Consider the following 24,661-nt stretch of genomic DNA (forward strand, 5'->3'; position numbering starts at 1 on the left):
GGCGAATGCGCCCTAGCTCGGCGTAGTGCGGAGCGATCGCGACACGGCACGGGCGGGTGACGCTGCGCCACGCCTCGTATTCCAGCCACGGTTATGCTGCGCCGCCCGCGCCTCGCGCCACACCCGGTTACCCGATCGGACCGCGCGCGTGGAACGCGGGTACTTATCAGCAAACCTTAATTTAGCGCCGTCAAACTAGCTTTTTGAGTCGCCAGCCGAACATTTCGCCAAACTGCCGCGGCCGCCGCGCCCGCGCTAGCCCCTGACTCACCGCCACGCCTCGTCCGCGTCCGCCTCGGGCTTGAACGTGAACACCGGCCGGCCGTGCACGACCTCGGCCAGCACCTCGACGTCCGCCGCCGCCCGCACCCGCACCGCCGGCACCACCGTCTCCACCGCCGGCGCGTGCGCCAGGTGCGGCTCCGGCCCGTCCGCCACCTCCGCCTCGCGCAGCGGCCGCCCGAGCACCGCCCGCAGGATCAGCGTCGCCGCCGGCTTGGACAGCACCACGTTGCGCTCGGCGCACCCGGGCGCCACCACGCACTCGGGGCACCCGGTCGCGCACGCGCACGCCTCCACGCGCGCCAGCGCCGCCGCAAACACCGTGTCGGCGAACTCAAACACCTTGCGGCTCATGCCCGACCCCGCCTCGGCCGACCGCGCCAGCTCGACCGACCGCCGGCTGGCGCTGCTGCGCCCGCCGTTGGCGTCGTAGAACGTCAGCCGCGCCGGCCGCTTGCGCGCGCTCTCGCGCGCGCTCAGCTCCTTCTCGGGCGCCTTGCACTCGGTCCGCAGGTCGTCCGCCATGTTGCCGGCGACCGTGCCCGTCAGGCCCAGCACGGCGTGCGCGGCCGCGTGCAGCCCGCCGGCCAGGTGCAGCTGCTTCCGCCGGACGGCCTCCAGCGCCGCCCGCGGCACGTCCGTCCACAGTCCTCGCGTGTTGATCTCGACCTTGGGCGTCGTCGTCACCTCCACGGCGTCGATGATCCGCTTGCGCGCGTCCAGCTTGAAGTACCCAAACACCACCATCGTCACCCGCACCTTGCCGTAGTACACCAGCGCGCCCGTGCCGCCGGCCGCCGGCCGCAGCGCCTCGATCTCGACCGCGTCCACGTCCGTGTAGTCGCGCTGCGACGTCGTCCACTCCACCGCCGTCCGCTCGACCCGCGCCAGCTGCTGGTCCGGGTCAAAGTCGCGCACGATGTACGACCGGCCCTGGTGGATGAAGATCGCGCCCTCGTAGAGCGAGAACGTCGTGCGCGAGGCCTCGATCTCCTCCAGCACCACGTTGCGGCCCCCGGTCACGTCCACCACCGCGTACTTGTCCTCCTCGATCGCGCGGATGCTCGAGTGCCGGGCCGGCCACGGCAGGAACCGCGGGTGGCACGTGTACAGCCGGCGGCCGTCGGGCGCGGGCGGGTCGACCGCCGCCAGCCGGTCGACCAGCCCGCCGATGTCGCCAAAGTACGCGCGGTCGGCGTCCACGTCCACCGGCAACTCAAACGCGGCGCACTGCAGGTGCGCCTCGAGCACGAGCGGGCTGGCCACGTCCACCGCCAGCTCCCCTGTCGGCCGGTCGAAGAGCTCCTCGGGGTGGGCCATGTAGTGCTGATCGAGCGGGTGCGACCCGCCGACGACGACCGTCAGCGAGTCCTTGTTGCGCCGGCCGGCGCGGCCGCTCTGCTGGCGCAGGTTCGCCAGCGACATCGGGAAGCCGACGATGACGACCGCGTCGAGCGCGCCGATGTCGATTCCGAGCTCGAGCGCGCTCGTGGCCACGATCGCCAGCAGCCGGCCGTCGAACATCTCGCGCTCGATCCGCCGGCGGTCCTGGGGCGTGTACCCGCCGCGGTAGCTCATGATCCACGCGGCGACGTCGCCGCGGCCGCGCCGCTCGAGCTCGGCCCGGATCGCGCGCACCTGCAGCTCGCACATGGTGCGCACCCGGCAGAAGACGATCGTGCGCACGCCCTCGAGCACGAGCGTGGCCACGACGGCGGCCGCCTCGTCGATGATGTCGACGCGGCCGGCGGCCGGGTCGTTGGCGTCGCGCAGCGGCGCGTTCCAGACGAGCATGTGCTTGGCGCCGGCGGGCGACCCGTCGGCGTCGACCAGGACCGGCTCGTCGATGCCGAACATGGCGGCCATGTGCGCGACCGGGTTGGCGATCGTGGCCGAGCACGACACGAAGCGGACGGCCGTGTTGCCGACGCTGGCGCAGAGCCGGCGCAGGCGCCGCAGGACGAGCGCGACGTGTGCGCCAAAGAGCCCGGCGTAGACGTGGAGTTCTGGGTCAGCGCGCCCGCAACCGACGTACCGTCGATCACCACCAGCCGCAGGTTGCGCAGGAACGGCTGCCAGTGCTCCTGCGCCGGCAGGACGTTCACGTGGAGCATGTCCGGGTTGGTGAAGATGACGCTGGCGGTCTGGCGGATGCGGTGCCGGTCGTCGGCGGGCGTGTCGCCGTCGTACGTGTCGACGACGACGTCGGCCAGGCCGGGCACGAGGGCCAGCAGCGCCCGCAGCGCCCGCAGCTGGTCCTGCGCGAGCGCCTTGGTGGGGAAGACAAACAGCGCGCGTGCGTCGGGGTCCGTCTCGAGCGCGCGCAGCGTCGGCACCTGGTAGATCAGCGACTTGCCGGACGACGTGGACGTCGAGACGATCACGTCGCGGCCGGCCTCGAGCGCGTTGAGCGCGGCCGCCTGGTGCGCGTACAGCCGGGTGACGTCCGACGCTGTGTAGAGCGCGTCTGCGAGCTCCTGCGAGAGCGCAAAGTCGAGCGTGCCTGGGTCAGCACGGCCGGGGGAGACGTACCATAAACGGCGTCGCGGGCCGGCGCCGTGCGCCGGCCGCCGGTGACGATCTGCCCGGCGTACGGCGGCGCTTGCAAGCCCGCGATGATGTCGGTCATTGGCCTGCGGGCGGCCAGCGGCACGCCGGTTTGGGCGGCCAGCTGCTGGTCCAGCGCGTCCACGGCCGCGTTGGCCGGCTCGGGCACGACCGTGGCCGCGGCCAGCGCGGTCTCGGGCTCGGTTCCGGCGGCCGCGCATGCGGCCAGGAACTTATCGACAGCGGCTGCGAACTTGGCCACGCGCTTGGCGACCAGATCAGAGATCGCCGAGAGCGCGAACGTGGGCATGCGCACGTCGCGCATGCCGGCCGGGCCGCGGCCGCGCGGGGCGCGCTCGCGCTTGAGCGTCTGGTCGACAAAGTCGAGCACGAGCACCTCTGCCGGCCGCTCGCTCGAGGGCGCAAACACGTCGGCGCCGCTGGCGCCGGTCTCGTGCACCTGCAGCTCGTACTCGGGCACGTACTTGAACCGCACGAGCTTGGGGGCGAGTGCGGCGAGCTCGGCGAGCTCGCGGTCGGCGACGGGCCGGCCGACGGCGGCCTCGATCGACGACTTGACCGTGGCATAGACGGGGGGGATGTGCTGGCGCGAGGCCAGGAACGTGCAGACGGTGGCGACGGCCTGGAAGAGACGGCGCCGGGGACTGAAGGTGGAGGGCCAGGGCATGGAGGGTGCCGGCGTGGACGACGACGACGACGATGACGACGACGGGGAGCGCGCGCGCTTTGCGGGGCGCCGCACGGCGTGCGGCGCGGCTTCAGGGGTCCGGCGCGCAGCGTGCGGCTCAGCGCGCCGCACTGCGTGCGGCTGACTGTGCGGCTCAGCGTGAGGACCCCGCCGCACTCCGTGCGGCTCAGACTCTTGCGTGTCGCGCCGCACGTCGCGCCGCACGTCGTGCGGCTCTATGACGCGCCGGCCGCCGTCCGCCGCCGTCGCCGCGCTCGCGCCCACGGACCCTCTGGCCGGGCCAGCCGGCTGGCCAGTCTGTCCGACAGGCCCGCCGCTGTCTCCGACCGGCCCGTCGGCCGCGCGGCCGGCCTCTCCGGCAGACGGATCGTGCTTGATCGCTATCAAACAATCGACTCCAGATCGGCCTGCGGCGCGGTCGCCTGTCCATGGTGCCGCCGTGCCTGCTATCAGTGTACCTGCCACCGATCCGCTCGCCGCATCGTTGCCCTGCCCTCTAGCCTGCTCCCTGGCCCGTTCTCTGGCCCGTTCTCTGGCCTTTCCTCTGGCCTGCGCCCTTCCCCTTCCTCCAAAGTCCGCCGCCGTGATCACCGCGCAATCGTCCGACTCGTATTTGACATCATCCGGCGCATTCATCTGTCTCGCGTCTCGCTCGCTGTCCTGGCGTGCAGCCCTTGGCGTCGGCGTGCGTGATGCATGGATCAATCGGCGATAGCAATTAAAATGGTAATTTAGTCTAACGCGTACATAGCGACCGCCGGCCACTTGCGTCCACGCGTCCGGCGTCCGGCAGCCGTCGCCGGGCCGTCGCCAGGTCGTCTGGCCACGGGCCGTGTCGGCGTCAAGCATTACGGCGCTGGCGGCTACGAAACGCTGCTTCGCTGTCTCAGATCGGTGGGGTTTATTGTCATGTCAACCGTTGGTTCACCAGCATGCCCGGATACACCTTTGACAGCGACCACACCAAGGCGACGGCCGACGGCGGGCCGGACCGGGCCGCAGGGAGCTGCGCGGCCGACGAGCCCGTGGCCAGACCAGCCGACGTGCTGCTAGCGGCCGCACAGGCCGTGTGCCGGCCGACCACCGGCCCGCCATCGGCAGACCTCCTCAGCTTGCCGGACGAGCTGCTTGTGCGGATCGTCGAGCTGGCTGCCGGCGCAGCCGTGGACGCTGCACCGCTGACGGCGCCCGGCGGCCGCCGCGGGCCCCTGCTCGAGATCACAGCGACCTGCCGCCGGCTGCGGGCCGTCGGCGTCCATCTCGTCCTGGCCACGCTCAAGGTCTTCCAGGCCGGCCAGGTGGGCGGCCTGCGCGCCCGGCTGCAGACGCAGCCACTGCTGCAGACGGCCCTGCGCCGGCTGACGCTCAACGTGGCCGGCCGGCCAGGAGCGACGACGGCAGCGGACCTGGTCGCGGTCGTTCCAAGCCTCTTCGGCCTCCACACGATCTGCCTGGTCGCATATCCCAGCAGCCACACGCTGCCGATGCTGGCGCCGGGCACAGTCCTGTCGATGAGCGTGCGCCGGGTCGAGCTAGCCCTCGGCCGCGTCCACACGGCCGCATGGCTGGCACTGGCGGCGGCGTTCCCGGCCGCGCACTCGCTCTTTCTGGACGGCATCAACTTCCACGCGCTCGAGCGCGCGCCGGCAGCCGTGCTGCCGGCAGTGGCCCGGCTCGAGCTCTCGCGCGTCAAGCTGTCGGACGCGGCCGTGGCGCAGCTCGCGGCCGCGCTGCCGGCGGTCTCGCGCATCTTTGCCGCCGGCGTCTGCGGCCGGCGATACATCGCCGACCTGCTCGAGAACCTGCACGCGCGCTCGCCCCTGGCCGCCGTGTTTCTGTACTCGTGCCGCACCACCAGTGGCGGGCCGGTCCCGGCCAGTGTGCTGGCCGAGGTGACGCACCTGCGGGTCGAGGACTGCGACGCCGCGCTCGCCATCGTCGCCGCGCTCGCCTCTCCGGCCTTCGCGCACGCGCCCCTGCGCTATCTCCGGCTGACCGAGAACTACGCCGAGGCGTATAAGGTCTTCTACCTGCACGACACGGCCGGCCACGGACCGCTGGACGCGCTGGCGGCCGCGCTGGCGGACGCCCGCCGCGACGTCTGCGTCATCGCCAACACGCTCGTCTACCGCATCCCGTACTCGGGCGCGGCCGAGCATGTGCTCGCTGCCCTCGACGCCGACGCCGCCATCGTGCAGGCCGCCGCCGGCCTGGCGCCGGCCGAGATAGCCGCCAAGATCGACGCCTGGCGGCCGCCGTGGCTGGAGCTGCCGGACCCGCCCGCCAAGGCCCGACGGGCCGGCCGTGTCGTCCGCACCGAGCGCTCTGTTGTGTTTGTCGCGTCATAATCAGACGTATGTCCACACCGGTCGCGGCATGTCGGCCGCTCGGTCGCCCTCGGCCGCGTCCACGCCGACGCAGAGCACGTCCCGGTCGCCGACCGGTTTGGCTGCCGTCAGCGTCGTTCGCCGGCCACTTACCGTAGCACAGCACGCGGTAGTACGCGGCCAGCTCGTGCGCGACCCACCGCACAAACGCCTCCGCGCGTGCGTCGTCGGCCTCGATCTCGAGCTCCTTCTCGATCACTACCAGCGTCCGGTGCGCCTTTTGCAGCCGGCCCAGCGACGGGTCCGTGCCGCCGCCGGCCAGCCGCTGGCCCAGCACGCTGGCGCCGACCACGAAGTCCCTGATTTTCTCCTCGAGTCCGCGAAGAAACGGCTCGGTGAGGTGGCCGCGCTTGAGGCGTTCCTTAAGCGCCCGCGACAGGCGCGGGTCCGCGCTCGCCGGCGGCTCGACCGCCGCCGGCGCGATCTGGCCCTGCGCCTGCCGGAACGCGTGGAGGTACTCGGCAAACGCCCAGTCCGTGCGCACGGCATAGCCCGGGCCGCGGTAGTCCGACGGCGCCGGCGGTACTGCGTGCGGATTGCTGAGCATGCGCGCGTTTTCCAGTCGCCGCCGCACACGCCCGCCCTGCGCCGGCCGCCGGCCGGTGTCCATGTGCGCGGCAGCCAGCCGGGCCGTCCGGTTGGCGAGCGAGCCGGCTGGAGACGTGTTGCGCGTCGACACCGACCGCGCCAAGCCGGGCCGGCTGGCAGCCAGCGCCGCAAACGTCGTTTCTGTTGCCAGCGAGTCAATTTCCGACATCGTGTCTGTGTCGCTGTCGCCTGCGTAGGCGTCGACTAGCGCCCGGAGGTTCGCTTCGGTCAGCTGAACGACCGTGGTCGCCAGCTCGTCGTCACGGTCCACGACCACCATCTGCGGTCAGCGTGATCTGCGCCGCACGACGTGCGGCTCTCGAACGGGCGTCCGCCAGCCACGGGCAGAGGGGCTGCACTGTATGCAGATCTGCGGCGCCGGAGCTCGTCCGCCAGGCCGGGCCCCCACGAAAGCGGCCGTCGGAGGCTCGTCGGCGAGCCTCCGGCGGCCACATCGCGCGAGGCGGCTGCCTTTCGGGCAGATTTGCGCCCGAACGCATGCGCCTTGGGCAGCCGCTCGTGGGGGCAGCTGCCGTTAAGGCAGGACACGCGCAGATCAGATCCAGTCGCACGGCCGCGGCTGATCCGCCAGGCAGTCCCGAGGGCCACGGCTGCGGAGCCCAATCAGAGCGTCGACATGGCGTTGCACAAGGCAAACGTCATGCGGACGAGCGGATCGAGCCGCACGGTACACGGCAACTCACCTTGCGTGGAGATATGCCCTGTACGAGTGTGAGCTCTTGTCGTTGTCGCTGTGGCCTGCCGTGGTCGACCGTGCCCTGCTGTGGTCTGCTGTGCCTTGTGCTGGCGCTTGATCGTACTCTGGTGGAGCTCTTCCTGGAAGCTCGCTGGACAGCTGTTTCTGCCTTTCTGAGCTGCGGCCGCTTGTTGCTGGCTGTGCCCGAGCGGCAATTTGCGAGATAGCGAGCGGTGAGCTGACGGTTTGGGTGTCTGGTGCGCCGCAGAGGGTCGCGCTGGTCTGCTGTCTGGGCGGCGGTCGTGTCGCACTGTCGTTACGCCGGGCGCTGTGCGCTTCTGTTGCTGCTGGGTCGGCAGACGCGCCCGATAACGGTGGTCGCGGAGATAGTCAGGCCCTAACCCTTCTTCGTGGAGTTTGAAAATTTTTGGGCGCAACAACTCATCCCAGTCACGGCACGGAACAGCGACATGGCCAGCGCATCGACCAATTTCTCGCAGCTGTTCCGCAGCAGCCGGCTGGCAGCGGTGCCCAAGCCGCTGCAGTACCCCCAGGCCACGAACTACGTGCATCCGACGCACCAGGTGATCCATTCGACGCCCGCGTCGCGGCACCGGCAGGACTGGGGACTCAAGTCGTCCATCCCCCGGAAGGTGGCGACGTCGCACATCGTGGTGCAGGCGCTGGACACGCCGCTACACATGCCGATCTTCTCGGGCGGCGGCAAGTTTCTGCGGGTGCGGGAGCGGTTCCGCGAGACGCGGGCGCCGATTGGCCGGTTCGACGTGTCGCTCTCGGAGGAGTTCGGCGCGCTCGGCACGCAGTCGTCGGGCCGCGACCTGGCGAACGCGCTGTTCCCGGCCGAGGAGGGCGGCGTGGCGCGGCGGTCGCTCAAGGACATGAGCGCGGCCGAGAAGGCGGCGCTGCTGGCGAGCATCGGCGGCCAGCGGGCCAACTTCCGCAAGTACATCGAGGAGGTGCTCCACCGGGACTACGCCGAGGTCAAGAAGAACTCGCAGGACCTGGTCGACGCTGCGTTCGACTTCCTGCAGCTGTCGCGCACCGGCGGCAAGAGCCGCCGCGTCGTCCAGGGCACGGGCGGCCTCGGCTACGCGCTGCGCAACGCGGTCGCCAACACGCCCAACGGGTTCGAGTACCGCACCAAGGTGCCCGGCCGCATCCTCAACCAGATCACGCCCAAGAACTACGCGGTCGCGATCGGCGGCATCGTCGCCAAGGGCACCATCCCCCGCGTCGAGCAGATCCAGCGCGCCAACCCCGGCCGCGCGCTGCGCGAGTCGGTGCACCAGTTCGTCGTCGACTCGGTCGTCGTCGACAAGACCGGCGAGGTCGTCATGGCCGTCAAGCGCGAGGTCCCCGACGACGACCACAAGTCGCCGCTGCGCCGTTTCGGCGACACCCGCCAGAGCCCGTTCGACCTGACCGCGCTCGGCGCGCCCACCCGCCGCGGCTCCGGCCGCCAGAACAACGTCTACGAGTCGATGATCTCCGCGCTCGACCGCCAGGCCGCGCCCGCGCCGGCCGGCCGCGTCAAGGGCCTGTCGCTCTACGACTTCAACGACTAGGCGCCACTGTACATAGCCCTCGGCAGCCTAATATATTCATGCTCAAAATCGCCGCCATGCTCGCCGGCCGGGCTACTCGCTCTTCCACCCGACGTACTCGCGCCCGACGACCCGGTACACCTTGACCTCGCCGCTCTTGAGGTCGCCGAGCCGGTAGCTCTCGACGCGGACGCGGCCCTTGGCCTGCTCGACCACCTTGACCTTGCGCTTGGTGCCGTCCCACTCGAGCACGACCGCGCAGTGGTCCGGCTTGCCGACCTCGACCGAGTACTTTTGGTGCAGCCCGCCCTTGTGGCCCTGGAACTTTGCGTTCCGGAACGACACCACGTCGCCGGGCCGGATCTCGTCGAACTGCTGCACCGACGCGTTGGCCAGGTTCACGTAGATGGCCGCGCCGTGCGTGCGCACGCCGGCCGACCGCAGCGTGCCGGGCACCTTTTTGTAGACGTACGTCAGCAGCGTCTGCGGCTCGCCGTCCCCGACCACCTGCCCGACCACGCCGGACGCCGCGTCCCGGATCTTGGCCCCGAACCGCGAGTAGAAGCCCTCGAGCTGGTCCTGCCGCAGCGGCGGCGGCGGCGCCCGGTGCTCCTGCGTCAGCGGCAGGTAGTTTGTCGGCGCCTTGACGCTGCCCCAGTACACCACCGTGATCGCCGTCTGCGAGTAGTCGTGGAACACGATCCAGTACGTGCGCTCGAGCGCGCCCTCGTCCTCGCCCCGCCGGTCCGTGACCTCGTACATGAGCTCGTGCCGCCGCGCCTGCAGCGCCGGCGGCAGGCCGTCCCGGCTGCGCCACCACATGGTCTCGTCGGCGAGGTCGACGTCGGCAGCGACGCAGCCGTTGTCGAGCGACGGCCGCCACGCGTCGATAGACCGCCGCTGCTCGCGCGACGACCGCGACGTGGCGTCGATGGACCGCCGGCTGAAGTCGGCCGGCGGCGGCGGCGGCGGCGGCGCCTGCCGCGGCACGTCGACGGATTGCCGCGCACGCGGACTGGTCGCCGGTAGCGGCGGCGGCGCGCCCCGCGGCGGGCCGGTGCTCTGCATCGTGTCGTCGTCGTAAGACGCGGCGGACGTGTTGAGGTCCGTGTCGCAGTCGGCCTCGTATCCCGTGACCTCCGAGTCGTCGTCGTCGAACCGGCGGTGCGGCTCGGCCGCCACCGGCGCAGCCACAGGCGGCGGTGCAGGCACCGCCACCGGCGCAGCCACGGCCGGGGGCGCAGCCGTCGGCGCCGGCACCGCCACGGTCGGCGCCACCGGCGCCCCCGGCAGCGTCGTCGGAATCGGCGGCATCGCGCCCCCGACCGTGTACGACATCCGCTTCGTCAGCGGCGGCGGCGACGACGGCACCGAGCTCGGCACCGACGGCAGCGGCGCCGGGCTTGTCGGCACCGCCGGCGCCGGCGTCTCGTATTCGTCCTCCTCGTCGGCACTGCCGATCTCCTCGTCCTCGACCGGCAGCGTCTGGGCGCGTGGCAGCGGCTCCGGGCGCGCGACCGGGCTCGTCGGCTCGAACGAGCTCGCACGGCTCGGCAGCGGCCGCGGCGACGTCGGCGACCGCATCAGGGCCGGCGACGCCGCCGACGACGGCGTAGTGGGCTCGTCGTCGCGGCCCTCGTATTCGACCGACGGCCGGCGCCGCGACGACGCCACCGAGCTGTGGGCGGACGCGATCGACACGCGCGACATGGCCGTGTTGACGCGCTCGAGCGGCGCAATGTCCTCGTCGTCCTCGGACTCCTCCGGGATCGACCGCACGTCCGTTCCGGGCGACCGCGGCTCGTCCTCCTCGTCGTTCTCGTCCTTGGCCAGCACCGCTGGCGGCTGCAGGAAAGGCAGGATCGGTACGGCGCGCGGCTGCTCCTCTTCGGCGGGCTCGTCCTCGACCTTCTTGGCCTTCTTCTTCTTCTTGGGCGACGTGGGCAGGCCCATGGGTCCGCCCATGGGGAACCCGCCGACGGGCATCATGCCAAAGTTCATGCCCATGCCGCCGGACATCTTGGCCATGCGCTCGCGGAGGGCCATGCGCCGGGCGATCTCGGGGTCGATGTCTTCCTCGGACGACTCCTCCGAGTTGTCCTCGGGCTCGGGCTCTGGCTCCGGCTCGGGCTCCGGCTCCGGCTCGGCCTCGGGCTCGACCTCGTCCGTCCGACTGCGGTCCAGCGACGGCCGCTCCAGGTCTGTCGACGGCCGCTCGAGGTCCGCCGACGACCGCACGGTCTCGCCGGACGCCCGCGGCTCGTCCGCTTCCGAAACCACCGAGTTTTGCCGGTTGTGCTTCTTCTTTTTGCCCTGGGCCGCCGCCTGCTGCTCCAGCTGCATCTTCTGGAGCAGCGCAATGCGGTCCTTGAGCGACGTAGTCACCGGCCGCTCCTCGTCGGCCGACCGCGGGCTGTCGCTGTCGTCGGCGGGCGCGGCCGGCGCGGCCGGCGCCGGAACAGGCGCCGGAACAGGCGCCGGCGCGGCCGCCTCGGCCTCAGGAACCTTCGGTTTGGCCGCCTGGGGGATCGGCGGCACGTAGTTCTTCGGCGGCGGCGCCACGAACGGCTTCTTTGTGAACGATTGGACCTGTGGCTTGGCGCCGGGGACCGGCGGCGGCGTGTTGGCGTTGTTGAAGGCCGCGATCCGGTCCTTGAACGAGCTGGGCGCGGTCGGCGATGTGCTCGGGGATTTCTTGGCGGCAGCCGCCGCCGGCGCAGCTGCCGGAGACGCTGTACGGGCGGCCGGCGCGGCCGCCGCCGGCGCAGACACCGGCGCAGACGGCGCAGGAACCGGCGCCGGCGCGGAAACCGGCGCAGCAGCGGCCACAACGGCCGGCACAGCAGCCGGCACAGCCGCCGGCGCGGCCGGCTCAGCCTCCGGCTCGTCGTCCGACTCGGGCTCGGGCTCGTCGACCTCCTCGGGCTCCGACTCGGGCTCTGGCTCCGGCGTCGCCTCGCGGACTGGCTCCGGCACTGCCTCCGGCGCCGGCTCTGGCACCGGCTCTGGCACCGCCTCCGGCTCCGGCGGCACCACCACCTCCGTCTCCTTCACCTCCCGCGTCGCCCGTCGCACCGGGTGTGCCGGCACCTTCGGGCCTTCGTCCTCGGGCACGATTTCAACAAAGTTGCGCGGAAACAGGCCCTCGCGCAGCGTGCCCGATCCATCAAAGTACCGGCCGTTCAGCCAGTCGTCATCCTCCTCCGCAGTGACCGTGACCACCGTGGCCTCCGGGAACGACAGGTCGTCCGGGTGGTCGGAAATGTACTCGTACAGCGCCCGCACCTTGTACGGCGGCTTGGACGACATCTTTCTTATAGGCCGCGTTGCCTGTGTGCCGTGCTATCAACGCCAAACCACCACACAATCTCTCGAGGATGTCGCTCTGGGTTCCCGTAGTCGCTGGCCGAATCCAACCAGCCTGGGCTCTGTATCTGATAAGAACTCGCAGGATTGCGGAGAGAACGCCGGAAGCTTAATCGCAAGGTACGATCCTGGATTCTGCCTGGGACGGTGACGTTGGCGTAGTGATGTGCACACAAGTGCGGAGGCGTTGCGCGTTTGTGGCGGGTGTGCGCAGGCGCGCGGGGGTTGCGGTTGGTAGCGCGAGCGCGCGGGGCTGACAGGTGCGCGGCGGTGGCGCGGAGGTGGCGGCGGCCGTGCGGCGGCGGCTGTGCAGGCGCGCTACGGCGGCCCGGTGCCGCGGCCGGCGGCCGCGGCGCCCGGCGGGTCGAGGCGGCCGACGTCGCGGCGGTGCCGGCGCGGTCGCGGTCGCGCCGGCCGGCTGCCAGTCTACGGCCGGACCTATCGCCGGAGGCGCAGCGCTTGGCGCCTAGTCTAGTCGGGCCAGACCTCGTTGCTAGTGTACAGCGCCACCGCCGCGCGCGGTGCGGCGGCGGCTGTGTGGCTGAGCCGCCGCGCGTGCGGCGGGCGCGCCGCACCGCGTGCGGCGCTAGTCCAGCGCGCTCGACAGCGTCTCGCCAAACTCCTCCGTCGCCGGCTGGCCCAGGAAGAAGTCCGTCGTCTTGAGCGCCCGGATCCGCGTGTCCGCCGGCGCCCGCGGCACCGCGCCCCCCTTCGCCGCCGCGTAGTGCTCCCGGAAGTACTCCCGCGCCGGCACCATGACCGCGTCCCGGCAGGCCTCCTTGATGTCCGAGCCCGACATGCCCGCCGTGTTGGCCACGACCGCGTCCAGGTCGAACTCGGGGTCCAGCTCGGTCCCCCGCAGCAGCAGCTCGAGGATCTTGCGCCGCTGCGGCGGCTTCGGCAGCCGCACGGCGAACCGCTTCGGCATCCGCCGCAGGAACGCCGAGTCGATGTCGTTCGGCCGGTTCGTCGCGCCCAGCACCAGGATGCGCCCGTCCGACGTCAGGCCGTCCCACAGCGTCATGAACTCGGCCTTGAGCATCGACGTCACCTCGTGGTCCATCTTCTGGCGCTCGCGGAGGAACGAGTCGATCTCGTCGATGAACACGATCGACGGCTGCAGCTTGTGCGCCAGCGAGAAGATCGCCGCCACGAGCTTGTTGCTCTGGCCGAACCACTTGTCCAGGATCGTCGACATCTTGATGTTGATGAACGTAGCCGACGACTCCGCCGCCAGCGCCTTGGCCAGCATGGTCTTGCCGCAGCCCGGCGGGCCGTACAGCAGCACGCCCTTGGGTGCGCTCAGCAGCGGCGAGCCCGAGCTGAAAAGCCCCGGTCTGGTGTCAGCTCGCCCGCCGCGCCACTTACACCGTCAGCGGGTACAGCACGCTCTCCCGCAGGTCGTCCACGATGTCCTCCAGCCCGCCGATGTCTGCGTCAGCGCGCCCTGCCGCCACGTACCGTCAAACCCGACGCTGATGTCCTCCGGCGCGATCACCTCCGCCAGTATCAGCTTCTCGTACTCGTCTAGGTCGAGGTCGAGGTCCGGCCGCCGCGCCGTGAACCGCTTGAGCGCGGCCTCCGACCGCTTCTTGGCCTCCACCGCGGTCGGGCCCTCCGTCGCGTTGCTGATCAGGTACGACAGCGCATAGTAGATCGAAAGCCCGGACCCCAGGAAGAGCGCCACGTTGGCGAGCGCGCTCAGGCTCACCCGGTCCTTGATCATTGTAGCTGGTGTGCGCGTTGTGGGTAGGCAGCGCGGGTGTTTGTGCGCGCGTGCCGCGCGCTGCCGCGCTTGCGGTGCCGTGTGCCGCGCGCTGTGCCGCTTGTGCCACAACCCCTCGTGACCGCGCGGCACGCCGCTCCGAAATTTTTTGCGCCGATCGACCACGCCGGCCTCTGCAATTGACCCCGGCGCAGGGCTCATGCTGATCGCCTGCGGCCTGTCTGCCTCTCGAACTGCCGTGCGCGCCTGCGTGAGTGCTCGTGTGCTGCCGCGCGCCCTGATTGCGCGCCCGATCGCCGCTGAACGCCCTGCCGGACTCGTGGCCATCGCCGGCCTGTCGACCGCTGCCATGTCTGGATCTGCGCCTGCCGGCCCTGTCGGAGCGCCCGCGGACGCGCCGGCCGCTGGCGCCGCGCCGTCGGCCGCCTCCGCCGCCGCCGCCGAGTCGGAGTACAAGAACTGGACCCGCGACGACTTCATCCGCCGGATCAAGCAGCTCGAGCGCACCCACGCCGCCCGCCAGGCCAAGCGCGAGCGCCAGGACGTCACGCCCGAGGCCGCGTCCAAGCGCGGGCGGCCGTTCGACTTTGGCGCGCACCCCACGCGCAAAATCGCCATCAAGTTCGCCTATCTCGGCTGGAACTACAACGGCCTCGCCGTCCAGCAGGAGCCGACGCCGCTGCCGACGGTCGAGGGCGTCATCCTGCAGGCGCTCAGCACGTGCAAGCTGATCCCGTCGGCCACGGACCTCAAGGCGTGCGACTTCAGCCGCTGCGGCCGCACCGACAAGGGCGTCTCGGCGTTTGCCCAGGTGATCTCGCTGCGCGTGCGCTCGCGGCTCGCGCCCGACGACCAGGCCGACGCCGCCAACGACGGCCGCGAGCTGCCGTACCTGGTCATGCTCAACAATCTGCTGCCGGACGACATCAAGGCCTACGAGGTCTGTCTGCACCCGCCGGCAGACTTCGACGCGCGGTTCTCGTGCCGCTCGCGCCACTACAAGTACTTCTTCGTGGCCAACTCGTCGCAGACGTACTCGCCGGACGGCGTGCGTGCGCGCACGCTCGACGTCGCGGCCATGCAGGACGCGGCCGCCCGGCTCGTCGGCACCCACGACTTCCGCAACTACTGCAAGCTCGACGGCTCCAAGCAGCTCGTCAACTTCGAGCGCACGATCCTGGACGCCGCCATCACGCCTGTCAACGACGTGGCCGGCGTCGACGGTGCGGACACCGTCTACGTGTTTGATCTCAAAGGCTACGGCTTCCTGTGGCACCAGGTGCGCTGCACCATGGCTATTTTGTTGCTCGTCGGCCAGGGCTACGAGCGTCCAGACCTCGTCGACGCGCTCTTCGACATCACCGCCAACCCCTGCAAGCCCGTCTACACCATGGCGTCCGAGATTCCGCTCGTTCTGTGGGACTGCCAGTTCGACGACGACGTTGTCTGGAAGTCCGTCTACGACTCGGACGCGCCCACAGCCAGCCTGACCGCCTCGGCGCTGAAGGAACACATCTACAATGTGTGGTACGATGGCCGCATCCGCACAGAGATGCAGCACGCTCTGCGCTCTGTGTTTGAGACCGCCATTGCCGGCGCAGACGACCCGGCTGGCAAGCGCGGCCGCACAGCCGCCGGCCGCATCATGGACGGCTCGGGCCTGGGCCGCTGGACAGCCAACTACGTGCCCGTGCTCGACCGCAAGCGCATGGACCCGGTCGACGTTGTCAACGCGCGGTGGCTGCAGTCGCACCCGGGACGCGCGCGCCCGCCGCCGGAGGACGAGTAGATGCGGCTATATGCGGCTGCATGCGGCTACATGCGGCTACATGCGGCTACATGTCTGTCGCGCGCAGAGTCCGCCGGGACGAGATCGCCAGCAGAGGTCTGTTGCGAGCGCGACGCCGTCTGGCGTGCGGCTCGGGCAGATCTGCGGCTATATGCGGCTACATGCCGCCGCGAGTGACGGAACCACTGCTGTGGTGCGCCTGCGGCTATATGCGGCTATATGGTACCGCCCGCGAACCTCAGCCATCCGGACGCCCGTTGCGCCGTGGCAGCCAAGTGTACATAGAAAAAGTACAAGTGTATACATATAACGTTTGTCTCACCTGTGCCTTACGTCACAAGCCACGCTGGCAAATAGTAGATCTGCATTTGTCATCCGAGGGCTTCAACACGCATTCTTGACCGACCCCACCACGCACGACCTGACCCGTGTCCGTTCGCAAGAGCAGGCCGCAAGCACGTATCTACGCACCAGGTCTAGCTGCCGGAGCTAGGACCTGTTTAACCGCCAAACTGCCGGGAACGAACCAGCCCAGGTAAGCATGCATGTGGTCGCAGACGCCAAATGACGTGGCCACACTGCCCGGCGGCTTCTGGGCGGTTGGCGGCGGCCGCTGGGAGTCGCCGGCAGGCGCGCCCGGCTGCTGGCCCGGGCCGGTATATACAGGCCCGTGGCTGCAGCAGGACCACCACCATCAACATGGCTAACACGCCCGTCAGTGCTGATCTCGAGGCCGTTCGAGACAGCCGCCCGTCTGTGGGCTCTCTCTACAGCGACACCGAGCCGCTGGCTCGCGAAAACGCCGGCTTGGGTAGCGATTCCGACGACATCGAGCCTGGCGCAGACATGGCTCTCGTAGTCGCCAACTTCTACACGCCGCGGTCCGCGCTGGTCGCGCAGGCTGCGCTGGTCCTGACGTGCCTGTACGCGTTCATCAAGGTCGCGCAGCAGCCGCTGATGCTGTTCACGTACCATCCGGTAAGTTGAGTTCTGGCGGAGCTGACCGCAGACGTTCGCCCTTGTCGGCGTCCTCCTGTTCGCGCAGGCCGTCCTGGTAGTGCAGCCCACGAGCACGCCTGCGGACAAGGCCGTCGGCGGTGCCGTCCACGGCTTTCTGATGGTGGGCGGCGCGGCGTCGTTCCTGATCGCGTTGGGCGTGATTGTCACCAACAAGCTGATCAACAACGGCGCGCACCTTTACTCAGCTCACGCACGGCTGGGCCTGCTGACGGTGATCCTGCTGACGGCCAACGTGGTCGGCGGAGCGACACAGTTTTGGGTTCCGCAGGTCTACGGCTCAGTGGCCAAGGCCAAGAGCATGTACAAGTTCCACCGGGTGGCTGGCTACGTCGTGCTGGTGCTGACGGCGGCGACGATCGTGGCAGCGACCGGCACGACGTTCAACAAGAACGCGATCCACATCAGCCGGACGGTGTTGCTGCTGGGGTTCGGCGTGGCGGGTGTGGCCGTGGGCTCGGGCGTGCGGCGCAGCAAGTTCCCGTTCAAGTTCCGACGGATGTGAGCCGCGCCGCGTGCGGCTCAGGCCGCCGCTCTGCTCCGCGTGTCTGTAAAACTATTGCTCGGTAACATTAAGAACTATGCACATAAATCAAATAGACTCGTCCTCTGCTCCTCTGTTTTGCAATAAACATACATACATAGTCAATCAAACAACATTATTGAAACAGATATTTTTATTTTTTTCGTTTATTTGTATTTCTAGGTACAAGCTCTTTCTCAGAAACTCAAGAAAAAGAAATTACTTTTTGCTCGCCTATCCAAACATCGTGCTACACCGCTTAGTCCCACTCGGCGTTGGGGGTAGCGTCCCAGGTGGCCGGCTCCTCGGGCTTGGCGTCCCAGTTGGCGGCAGCGGGCTCGGCGACGATGGCAGTGGCGTCAAAGCCAGCGGCCGGGTTCTCCGACGCGACGTTAGCGGTCCACTGCTCCGAGACCTCGACGGCCGGGGCAGCCTCGACCTCCTTGGGGGCCTCCTCGATAGCCTCCTTCTCCGGCTCCTCAGGGTCGCGGTAGAAGTACAGGTCAGTCATGACCGACCAGGGCTCGGCTCTCGAGATCGAGCCTCTCAGACGCAGGATCTCACGGGCGAGCAGCCACCAGACAAGACCGATCGAGTGACGGCCCTTGTTGTTGGTGGGGATGGCAACGTCGACAAAGTCGGTCGGCGAGTCGGTGTCGCAGAGAGCAATGACGGGGATGTTGACGTACGACGCCTCCTTGATGGCCTGGGCGTCGGTGCGGGGGTCGGTGACGACAATCACGCGGGGCTCCTTGAACGACCGGGTGATGTAGTTTGTGAAGTTACCGGGGGTGAAGCGGCCGGCAATGGCGGTGGCGCCGATGTGCGAGGCGAATTTCAGGACAGCACGCTGGCCGTAGGGGCGGGCCGAGACGACGACAATGTCGGCGGCGTTGGGGATCGTGACCAGGATACGGGCGGCCAGGACGATCTTCTCCCAGGTCTTGCCGATGTTGATCACGTTGACACCGTCGGGACGGGTCTTGTAGACGTAGGGCTCCATGTGGGTCTGTCGGGTCAGCACGGTTCGCCGAATTTGCGCGGCCGACGGCCGGGTGCGGTGCGGCGGACGGCAGTGAAAAAAAGGGCGGGCCCACGGCGACCGGTAGCACGCAAAAAAATTTCACGTCGCTGCTGACGCTCGATCACGCCGCGCGCATCGTCCCGCGACGAGCGCGCCCGCGCGGGCTCCCGCCGCCACCATCACTGCCGTCCGTCGTCCAGCCGCGGCCCTGCCGCGTCGCCGTCGAGTCGTCCCGCGTTTGCTGTCGTTGCCTTACCTGGAGGTTCTTGCTGCCCAGGTGGCACTGGGCCGCGAGCAGCAGCTCAATGTCCTGCTGCGTAGGGTTGAGAATATCGGGAGTACTAGACATTGTGAATATCAACGACGGTATGGATGATGAGGTCGATTGCGAGTGAAAGGTCTTGACAACGAAATGATTTGGGAAGAAGGCGTTTGAATATTTTTGTGTCGTTCAGTAGTAGTATCTCCTAGTGTTCTGCTCACAGTACTATGGCCGGCCGACCCCAGGCTGTGTGGTTGCGTCGTGACTGCTGTGACTGCTTTCTGCTCCCAGCGCGCGCGCGCGCCCACGGCTAGCCCTACCCCGAACACTCTAGGGTTGGCGCCTGTCAGCCGCCTGTCACGTGAGCTGCGTCAGACCACGTGACGCGCGCGGCTCCCACCGCCTAACGCCAGCGTTTTATCTTCGCGGGCCCAAAGCCCACGCCGGCGATAGCAGACGTCGCGCTCTTTTCCCAGATTCTGCCTCCACACCAGGGCAGCATTCGACCCGACACCGCGCGTGTGTAGCGGACCCCCCTGTCCACGCAGCCAGCGGATTTTCCAGCCGGACCGCCTTCATCTGCGGCAGCAAAGACGTGTTTGGTTCGCCCATCGGCGTACGGCTCCAACGCATCCGCCGCCACGAGCGCTTCTCTCGCGGCCCTAGACACCATGGCCGCCGCGGCTCCGCCCCCGGCCACAGGCCAACTGGTACGTGGTGTCCGCGCACGCGCCCGTGGCGTGTGCGCGCCGACAGCAGCCGCTGATGCCGCAGTTCTATCCGGAGGACACCGTGATCACGGACGACGCCGGCACGATCGGTATCGTCGAGGTAAGTGCGCGTGCGCATGGCGGGCGTGCAGCCAGCTGACCGGCAGAAAACATGGCACCACGTAAGCGCAGCGCGCGCCGCCAGCCACTGACCGCAGGTCTCGAACGACGACTCGATGGATCTCTCCGAAACCACGGTGGACGGCGCGCCCGAGATCGTGGACTACTACTACGACAACGGCCTGCCGCCGCGCGGCTGGTCGGTGGTCGCACAGGCACTGGACACGCGGATCATGCCCGACGGCGCCCTGCGGCTCATGGACCGATCGTTTGCCATCGGCGATCTCTGCAAGCGGTCGCCGTCGGCCCGGCAGTCGGGCTCGGTCAAATCTGTGTCGATGACGGTCACGCTGCAGCACACGCTCACGAACCAGGTCGTGCACAACGTGCCCGGCGATGAGATCGATCTGTATCTGCAGCCCGAGATCGGCCAGTACTTTTCGGACAACGGCGCGCGTGTGGCCGAGATCGGCAAGCTGTGGTGCAAGGCGGCCGTGCAGCTGCAGAACGGCGCCATCGCGTGGGTCGACTACCTGTCGGACGACGGCCAGATCTTCTCGGGTATCGAGACCATCGTGCCCGAGTCGACGTCGACGGTGGCGCCGCCGGGCGGCGTGGCGCCGTCGCTGATCGCGACGGCGACCGAGCACCTGTTCCCACACCAGACGGTCAAGCTAGAGCGGCAGCTGCTGGCCGGGGCCAACTTCCTGTACGGCGTGTACTCGCCGTCGCTGAGCCCGGTCGGCAAGGTGCTGGCGTCGAAGGTGGTCTCGTCCGACGTGAACTGGCTGCTCAGCGGGTACCAGGGCTGGGCGCACTACGACGGCGATTTCACGAACGACTACAAGATCTTCACGGACGAGATGGACAACGCGAACTGGACCGTGGGCGACCGCGTCGTGTTCCGGCGCGGCGCGGACGCGTTCCGGGACTACGGCATGGAGCGCGTCGGCCGCGAGCGCTACGGCGGCTTCGATGTCAACTGCCTGGTAAGTAGCCGCGGCGGTGGCGCTGACGGCAGATCGTGGCGGCCACGCACACGACCGTGACGGTCGAGTGGCAGGACCTGACGACGGAGGTTCTGCCGGCGCGCGACCTGGTGCCGTACCTCGAGGTCGACGAGCACGACGTCTGGCCGGGCGAGTACGTCGGGCTGAAGGACATGACCCGGCCGTCGACCGAGTTTGTCAACACCGAGATGGACTACACCAAGATCGGCGTCGCGCAGCAGGTCGACGCCGAGCAGCGCACGGTGCGCGTGCGCTGGTTCAAGGACCGCGACAACCTGTCGCCGGACGAGCTCGAGGACGAGGCTGCGGCCGAGGAGGTCTCGTTCTACCAGCTGGTGCCGCACCCGCTGGTGAGCTTTGCCGTCGGCGACTACGTGTACCTGCCGCACGCGCTGTACCTGACCGAGGGCCGGCTGCGGACGACGCTGGAGAACCAGCCCAACTCGGGCGTGATCGCGTCGTTTGCGCGGTCGCTGCTCAGCCAGGGCAACCAGGGCCTGGCCTCGCTGGCGCGCTCAATCCTGCCGCGGTTCAACTCAGCCACGCCGAGCGACGCCGACACGCTGACGCCGTCGACGCCGGCGGACGGCACGCCGACGCCGTCGACGCCGGCGCCGGCCGAGGAGGAGGACGCGGCCGTGGCCGAGAGCAAGGAGTGCGACTGGTACGGCCAGATCACGGCGCTGCACCTGGACGGCACTGTGTCGGTGCGGCTGGGCCTGACGCGGCCGGTCAAGACGGTGGTGCTGCCGGCAAACGTGCTGGTGGCGCCGCAGGACGACGCCGGGGACGACGACTACGACGACCAGTACGACGAGGACGACGTGTCGGACGACTACAGCCACGGCCACAGCCACTCGATGGACCTGGACGACGAGTACCACCCGCGGCCGCGGGGGATCCCGCTGCCGCCGGCGGCGCCGGAGGAGTCGGACTCGAGCTGGGAGGACGCGTCGGACGAGGGCGAAGACGTGGACGACGACGATGACGACGAGATGGCCGAGGCCGAGCCGGCCAAGCCGGCCGAGGCGCCGGCCGCGGCCGAGCCCGCAGCCGCGCCCGCAGCCGCGCCCGCGCCCGTCCCCCCGCCGCTCTCCCGCAACGTCTCGGCCGTCTCGGACATCGACCTCGACGACGACGCGCCCCCCCGCTTCCTCATCCTCGACGACGAGCCCGGCGTCGACCACCACTACGCCAACGTCGCGCCGTCCAAAATCAACCACCGGCGGCTGGCCAAGGAGCGCAAGATCCTGACGTCGTCGCTCCCCGAGGGCATCTACGTGCGCACGTACGCCAACCGGCTCGACCTCATGCGCGCCCTCATCGTCGGCTCGGACGGCACGCCGTACGAGAAGGCGCCGTTCCTGATCGACATCCACATCGGGTCCAGCTTCCCCCACGAGCCGCCCGAGTGCTACTTCCACTCGTGGAACACCAACGGCATCGGCCGCGTCAACCCCAACCTGTACGAGGACGGCAAGATCTGTCTGTCGCTGCTGGGCACGTGGCCCGGCGACGAGCAGCACGAGCTCTGGGACCCCGAGCGCTCGTCGATCCTGCAGGTGCTCGTCTCGCTCCAGGCGCTCGTGCTCAACAAGGAGCCGTACTTCAACGAGGCCGGGTTCGAGGCCATCCACGGCACCGAGGCCTCGGCGGTCAACGCCATGATCTACTACGAGCGCACGTTCATCCTCTCGCGCGGCTTCGTGCTGTACGCGCTGTCGCACGACATCCGCGAGTTCGCGGCCGTCGTCCGCCACCTCTACTACACGCGCGGCATGCTGCGCTTCATCGTCGACTGGGAGCGCGAGATCCTGGACGCGCCGCCGGCGGCCACGGACGCGCCGCCGGCCGAGCGCATCGCGCGCGTGACCAACGGCGCGCGCGTGCTGTTGCGCAGCAACTACACCGCCCTGCGCGCCATTCTCGACCGCGCGGCCTAGCATTCCCGGCGTTGGGCGATTTTGATTATTGTTTTGGGCCGCGCCGCCTATGTACAGAACCGCTAATAGAGGCACTTTTGCACGTCGCGCCAGACGGCCTCGAGCGGCTCGCGCCGGGGGAGGAGCGTCGGGAACACGACCTGGAGCCGGTCCCGGCCCTTGACGACGACGGCCATGTAGAACACGACGGCGAAGCGGTGGAAGCCCTCGTGGAGGATGACGCTCTCGATGTGCTCGACCGGCACGAAGCTGGACCGGCGCGAGAAGACGGTGGGGCCGGACGACGTGAGCTGGACGCCGAGGCCCCGCGTGACGAGCACGCTCTCGACGACGTAGAGCCGCCGGACGAAGGCGAGCACCGCCACGGCCGCGGCCGCCACGATCGCCATGTCCAGCGGCACCGCCACGGCCGCCGCCACCTCCCTGCGGCTGACCGCCCCGATCGCGCCCGGCCCCAGCCCGCCGTAGAACTCGAGCGTCGAGTTGCCGGGCGCGAAGTAGCACCCGTACGCGCCGGCCTGCGCGAGCACCGCCCGCGGTGTCGCGGCCGGCCCCAGCAGCCGCCGCCGGCCGGCCGTGCGGCCGGCGTCCTGCGCGTACAGCTTGAGGCCGACGAGCGCGGCCAGCAGCAGCACGGCGGCCGCGCGCGCGGCGTAGACGGTCGCGACGCGCGCGCGCTCGGCCCAGGACGGCCGCGCGGGGCGCGTGGTGGCCGTGTACTGGACGGCGAGCGCCGACGGCGTCGAGCGAAGCATCCGCACCTGGTGGCCCATTGGGGTGGGGGCTGCGCGGCGGGCGGTTTTGGGGCGCGTGCACGTGACGCGCACGTGACGCGCGCACCGCCACCGCGCACAGCCGCACCGCGCCCCAAGCCGCGCCGAGCCGCACGCGCCGCACGCGTCCCGACTTGCGGCTGCTGCGGCCCGCCGCATCTCGGCCTCACCAGCTGCGGCCCGCCGTCGCCAGCGGCCCCACGCTCCATCGCTCCCGCGGCCGCTAGCCGCACCCGGCAGTCTGTGCGCTGGATCTGCGACGGCGCTGCGGCAGCGTGACGCCGGCGCATGGCGCCCGGCAGTAGAAAAGGCCGTCCGCGCCCGCCCGGCCAGTATCGGCAACCATGGTCGGCGAGCTCATCCGCAAACGCAGCCGGTACATGCGCCGGCGGCCAGACCTGCCCGTCCGCCAGGACTTTGAGTCCTTCGAGCCCACCGTCAGCGCCGGCTCGTTCAGCATCTACAGCACATACCAGCCCGACCGGCCGCACGCCGGCGGCGGCCTGACATACGCCCCCCTCGGCGTCCTGCCCGAGAGCCGGCCGTACCGGCCGAGCAACCGCGCCGTGTACATCACCGGCGGAGACGTGTCGGACGAGGTCCACCTGGCGCGCGACCTCACGCGCAGCGCCGGCGGCACCTCCAACTGGACCGCGCCCGAGTCCTGGCGGGTGGGCCGGCCCGAGACGGCGCGGCCGGCCGCGCCGCGGCGGTTCGGCCTGTTTCGGGCGCGGCGCGCTAGATAGCAATGGATTTATTGGCGCATTTTGCGGAGCGAGTCCAGAAAGCCGTAGTAGCCATCGCGGGCCTCCTGGCGGAAGAGCTCGGCCGACGAGAGCTGGCGGTCGCCCGGCGGCGGGACCGCCGGCGGCGGCGGCGGCGTCGCCGCCGCCGCCGTCGCCGGCGCTGCTGTCGTCGGCGCCGTCGCCGCCGCCGCCGCCGTCGTCGAGAACACATGCTCCTCGACCAGCCGGCGCAGGCGCTCCACGTGCTCCTGCTTCGCCGCGTACTCGTGCGTGTTCTTCCACACCTCGACCAGCGCCCGCCAGGCCTCCACGCGGGTCTCGGCCGCGGCCACGTCGCCCGCAGCCAGCAGCTCGCGGATCTCGGCCTCGTACGGCGTCGGCGCCGCCGCGCGCACGTCCGCATCCAGCGCCTTGGCCCGGGCAAACACGTCCAGCACGTCCAGCAGCCGCCGGCGCACCAGGTCCAGCATCTCCAGGCGCTCCATCGGCTTGCTCTTCACGGCGATCTCGCCCTCAACCCGCGGCCGCACGTCCCGCTCGACCGTGTCCTGGAAGCTCTCGACGTCGCCCGCCAGCAGCTCGACCTCGTACTTGAGCCGGCCCGCGTTCCGCAGCATGTCCGACACGATGCCCTCCAGCTTGCCGATCAGGTCCTGCGAGCCCGAGTCCAGCGTCGACAGCAGCGCGACCGCGTCCGCGTGCAGCCCCGCCAGCGTCGTCGTCCGGTCCAGGCCCGGCACGGCCGCGTTCACGTACCCCGTCGGCGTCACCGACGCCGACGCAAACGTCTCGACGAGCGCCGTTGCCGGCTGCACGCCCTCGGTCTTGTCCATGGTGGTTGGGTGTGGTCGCTGCACGCTTAACTACGCCCCTGCTT

At 69.8% G+C, this 24,661-nt stretch overlaps 12 protein-coding genes across 12 annotated transcripts; 5 read left to right on the forward strand and 7 right to left on the reverse strand.

Annotated features, from left to right (window-relative positions):
• Positions 1-87: 87 nt before the first annotated feature.
• Positions 88-3,577, reverse strand: V1510DRAFT_437237 (uncharacterized protein). The gene is made up of 3 exons (XM_066935574.1): positions 2,815-3,577; positions 2,318-2,785; positions 88-2,288 (listed from the first exon to the last, which is right to left on the reverse strand). The coding sequence occupies exons 1-3, from the start codon at positions 3,515-3,517 to the stop codon at positions 268-270; spliced, it is 3,192 nt and encodes a 1,063-aa protein (XP_066788028.1). The 5' UTR covers positions 3,518-3,577; the 3' UTR covers positions 88-267.
• Positions 3,578-4,470: 893 nt separating this feature from the next.
• Positions 4,471-5,767, forward strand: V1510DRAFT_403945 (uncharacterized protein; the record flags this gene model as incomplete). Its single annotated transcript, XM_066932196.1, has 2 exons — positions 4,471-5,732; positions 5,764-5,767. 2 exons carry the CDS (start codon positions 4,471-4,473, stop codon positions 5,765-5,767), a joined length of 1,266 nt encoding a protein of 421 aa, XP_066788029.1.
• Positions 5,768-5,886: 119 nt separating this feature from the next.
• V1510DRAFT_367272 (uncharacterized protein) lies at positions 5,887-6,682 on the reverse strand (the record flags this gene model as incomplete). The annotated part of the gene is made up of 2 exons (XM_066931298.1): positions 5,887-5,987; positions 6,019-6,682. 2 exons carry the CDS (start codon positions 6,680-6,682, stop codon positions 5,887-5,889), a joined length of 765 nt encoding a protein of 254 aa, XP_066788030.1.
• Positions 6,683-7,641: 959 nt separating this feature from the next.
• On the forward strand, positions 7,642-8,853 carry V1510DRAFT_419342 (mitochondrial 37S ribosomal protein bS1m). Its single transcript, XM_066934270.1, has one exon. It carries the CDS (start codon positions 7,681-7,683, stop codon positions 8,794-8,796), a length of 1,116 nt encoding a protein of 371 aa, XP_066788031.1. The 5' UTR covers positions 7,642-7,680; the 3' UTR covers positions 8,797-8,853.
• On the reverse strand, positions 8,799-9,769 carry V1510DRAFT_419343 (uncharacterized protein). Its single transcript, XM_066934271.1, has one exon. The coding sequence runs from the start codon at positions 9,595-9,597 to the stop codon at positions 8,869-8,871; it is 729 nt and encodes a 242-aa protein (XP_066788032.1). The 5' UTR covers positions 9,598-9,769; the 3' UTR covers positions 8,799-8,868.
• Positions 9,770-12,684: 2,915 nt separating this feature from the next.
• On the reverse strand, positions 12,685-13,952 carry V1510DRAFT_396498 (P-loop containing nucleoside triphosphate hydrolase protein). The gene is made up of 3 exons (XM_066931892.1): positions 13,603-13,952; positions 13,510-13,573; positions 12,685-13,478 (listed from the first exon to the last, which is right to left on the reverse strand). The coding sequence occupies exons 1-3, from the start codon at positions 13,865-13,867 to the stop codon at positions 12,728-12,730; spliced, it is 1,080 nt and encodes a 359-aa protein (XP_066788033.1). The 5' UTR covers positions 13,868-13,952; the 3' UTR covers positions 12,685-12,727.
• A 318-nt stretch (positions 13,953-14,270) lies between these two features.
• On the forward strand, positions 14,271-15,700 carry V1510DRAFT_419347 (pseudouridine synthase). The gene has a single exon (XM_066934272.1). The coding sequence runs from the start codon at positions 14,766-14,768 to the stop codon at positions 15,654-15,656; it is 891 nt and encodes a 296-aa protein (XP_066788034.1). The 5' UTR covers positions 14,271-14,765; the 3' UTR covers positions 15,657-15,700.
• A 655-nt stretch (positions 15,701-16,355) lies between these two features.
• V1510DRAFT_403951 (eukaryotic cytochrome b561-domain-containing protein) lies at positions 16,356-17,178 on the forward strand (the record flags this gene model as incomplete). The annotated part of the gene is made up of 2 exons (XM_066932197.1): positions 16,356-16,634; positions 16,666-17,178. 2 exons carry the CDS (start codon positions 16,356-16,358, stop codon positions 17,176-17,178), a joined length of 792 nt encoding a protein of 263 aa, XP_066788035.1.
• A 44-nt stretch (positions 17,179-17,222) lies between these two features.
• On the reverse strand, positions 17,223-18,711 carry V1510DRAFT_419353 (40S ribosomal protein uS2). Its single transcript, XM_066934273.1, has 2 exons — positions 18,477-18,711; positions 17,223-18,205 (listed from the first exon to the last, which is right to left on the reverse strand). The coding sequence occupies exons 1-2, from the start codon at positions 18,567-18,569 to the stop codon at positions 17,456-17,458; spliced, it is 843 nt and encodes a 280-aa protein (XP_066788036.1). The 5' UTR covers positions 18,570-18,711; the 3' UTR covers positions 17,223-17,455.
• A 442-nt stretch (positions 18,712-19,153) lies between these two features.
• V1510DRAFT_403953 (uncharacterized protein) lies at positions 19,154-22,265 on the forward strand (the record flags this gene model as incomplete). Its single annotated transcript, XM_066932198.1, has 5 exons — positions 19,154-19,192; positions 19,242-19,313; positions 19,360-19,374; positions 19,411-20,301; positions 20,334-22,265. 5 exons carry the CDS (start codon positions 19,154-19,156, stop codon positions 22,263-22,265), a joined length of 2,949 nt encoding a protein of 982 aa, XP_066788037.1.
• Positions 22,262-22,826, reverse strand: V1510DRAFT_419356 (GPI-GlcNAc transferase complex, PIG-H component-domain-containing protein). The gene has a single exon (XM_066934274.1). The coding sequence runs from the start codon at positions 22,652-22,654 to the stop codon at positions 22,328-22,330; it is 327 nt and encodes a 108-aa protein (XP_066788038.1). The 5' UTR covers positions 22,655-22,826; the 3' UTR covers positions 22,262-22,327.
• A 966-nt stretch (positions 22,827-23,792) lies between these two features.
• On the reverse strand, positions 23,793-24,633 carry V1510DRAFT_380359 (uncharacterized protein; the record flags this gene model as incomplete). The annotated part of the gene is made up of 1 exon (XM_066931633.1): positions 23,793-24,633. Exon 1 carries the CDS (start codon positions 24,615-24,617, stop codon positions 23,793-23,795), a length of 825 nt encoding a protein of 274 aa, XP_066788039.1. The 5' UTR covers positions 24,618-24,633.
• Positions 24,634-24,661: the final 28 nt, after the last annotated feature.

The sequence above is a fragment of the Dipodascopsis tothii genome (assembly GCF_038497935.1).
Source record: "Dipodascopsis tothii strain CBS 759.85 unplaced genomic scaffold V1510scaffold_22, whole genome shotgun sequence".
NCBI classification, from domain to species: domain Eukaryota; kingdom Fungi; phylum Ascomycota; class Lipomycetes; order Lipomycetales; family Lipomycetaceae; genus Neoaidaea; species Neoaidaea tothii.

Coding starts and splice junctions, on each gene's coding strand:
- V1510DRAFT_437237 (XM_066935574.1), bottom strand. CDS start 3,517: ATGCCCTGGCCCTCCACCTTCAGTCCCCGGCGCCGTCTCTTCCAGGCC. Junction 2,786..2,814: donor GGCCCGCGACGCCGTTTATG/GTACGTCTCCCC, acceptor GTGCTGACCCAG/GCACGCTCGACTTTGCGCTC. Junction 2,289..2,317: donor GCGGCTGGTGGTGATCGACG/GTACGTCGGTTG, acceptor GCGCTGACCCAG/AACTCCACGTCTACGCCGGG.
- V1510DRAFT_419342 (XM_066934270.1), top strand. CDS start 7,681: ATGGCCAGCGCATCGACCAATTTCTCGCAGCTGTTCCGCAGCAGCCGG.
- V1510DRAFT_419343 (XM_066934271.1), bottom strand. CDS start 9,597: ATGTGGTGGCGCAGCCGGGACGGCCTGCCGCCGGCGCTGCAGGCGCGG.
- V1510DRAFT_396498 (XM_066931892.1), bottom strand. CDS start 13,867: ATGATCAAGGACCGGGTGAGCCTGAGCGCGCTCGCCAACGTGGCGCTC. Junction 13,574..13,602: donor CATCAGCGTCGGGTTTGACG/GTACGTGGCGGC, acceptor GCGCTGACGCAG/ACATCGGCGGGCTGGAGGAC. Junction 13,479..13,509: donor GTGCTGTACCCGCTGACGGT/GTAAGTGGCGCG, acceptor AGCTGACACCAG/ACCGGGGCTTTTCAGCTCGG.
- V1510DRAFT_419347 (XM_066934272.1), top strand. CDS start 14,766: ATGCTCAACAATCTGCTGCCGGACGACATCAAGGCCTACGAGGTCTGT.
- V1510DRAFT_419353 (XM_066934273.1), bottom strand. CDS start 18,569: ATGTCTAGTACTCCCGATATTCTCAACCCTACGCAGCAGGACATTGAG. Junction 18,206..18,476: donor TGGGCAGCAAGAACCTCCAG/GTAAGGCAACGA, acceptor CTGACCCGACAG/ACCCACATGGAGCCCTACGT.
- V1510DRAFT_419356 (XM_066934274.1), bottom strand. CDS start 22,654: ATGGCGATCGTGGCGGCCGCGGCCGTGGCGGTGCTCGCCTTCGTCCGG.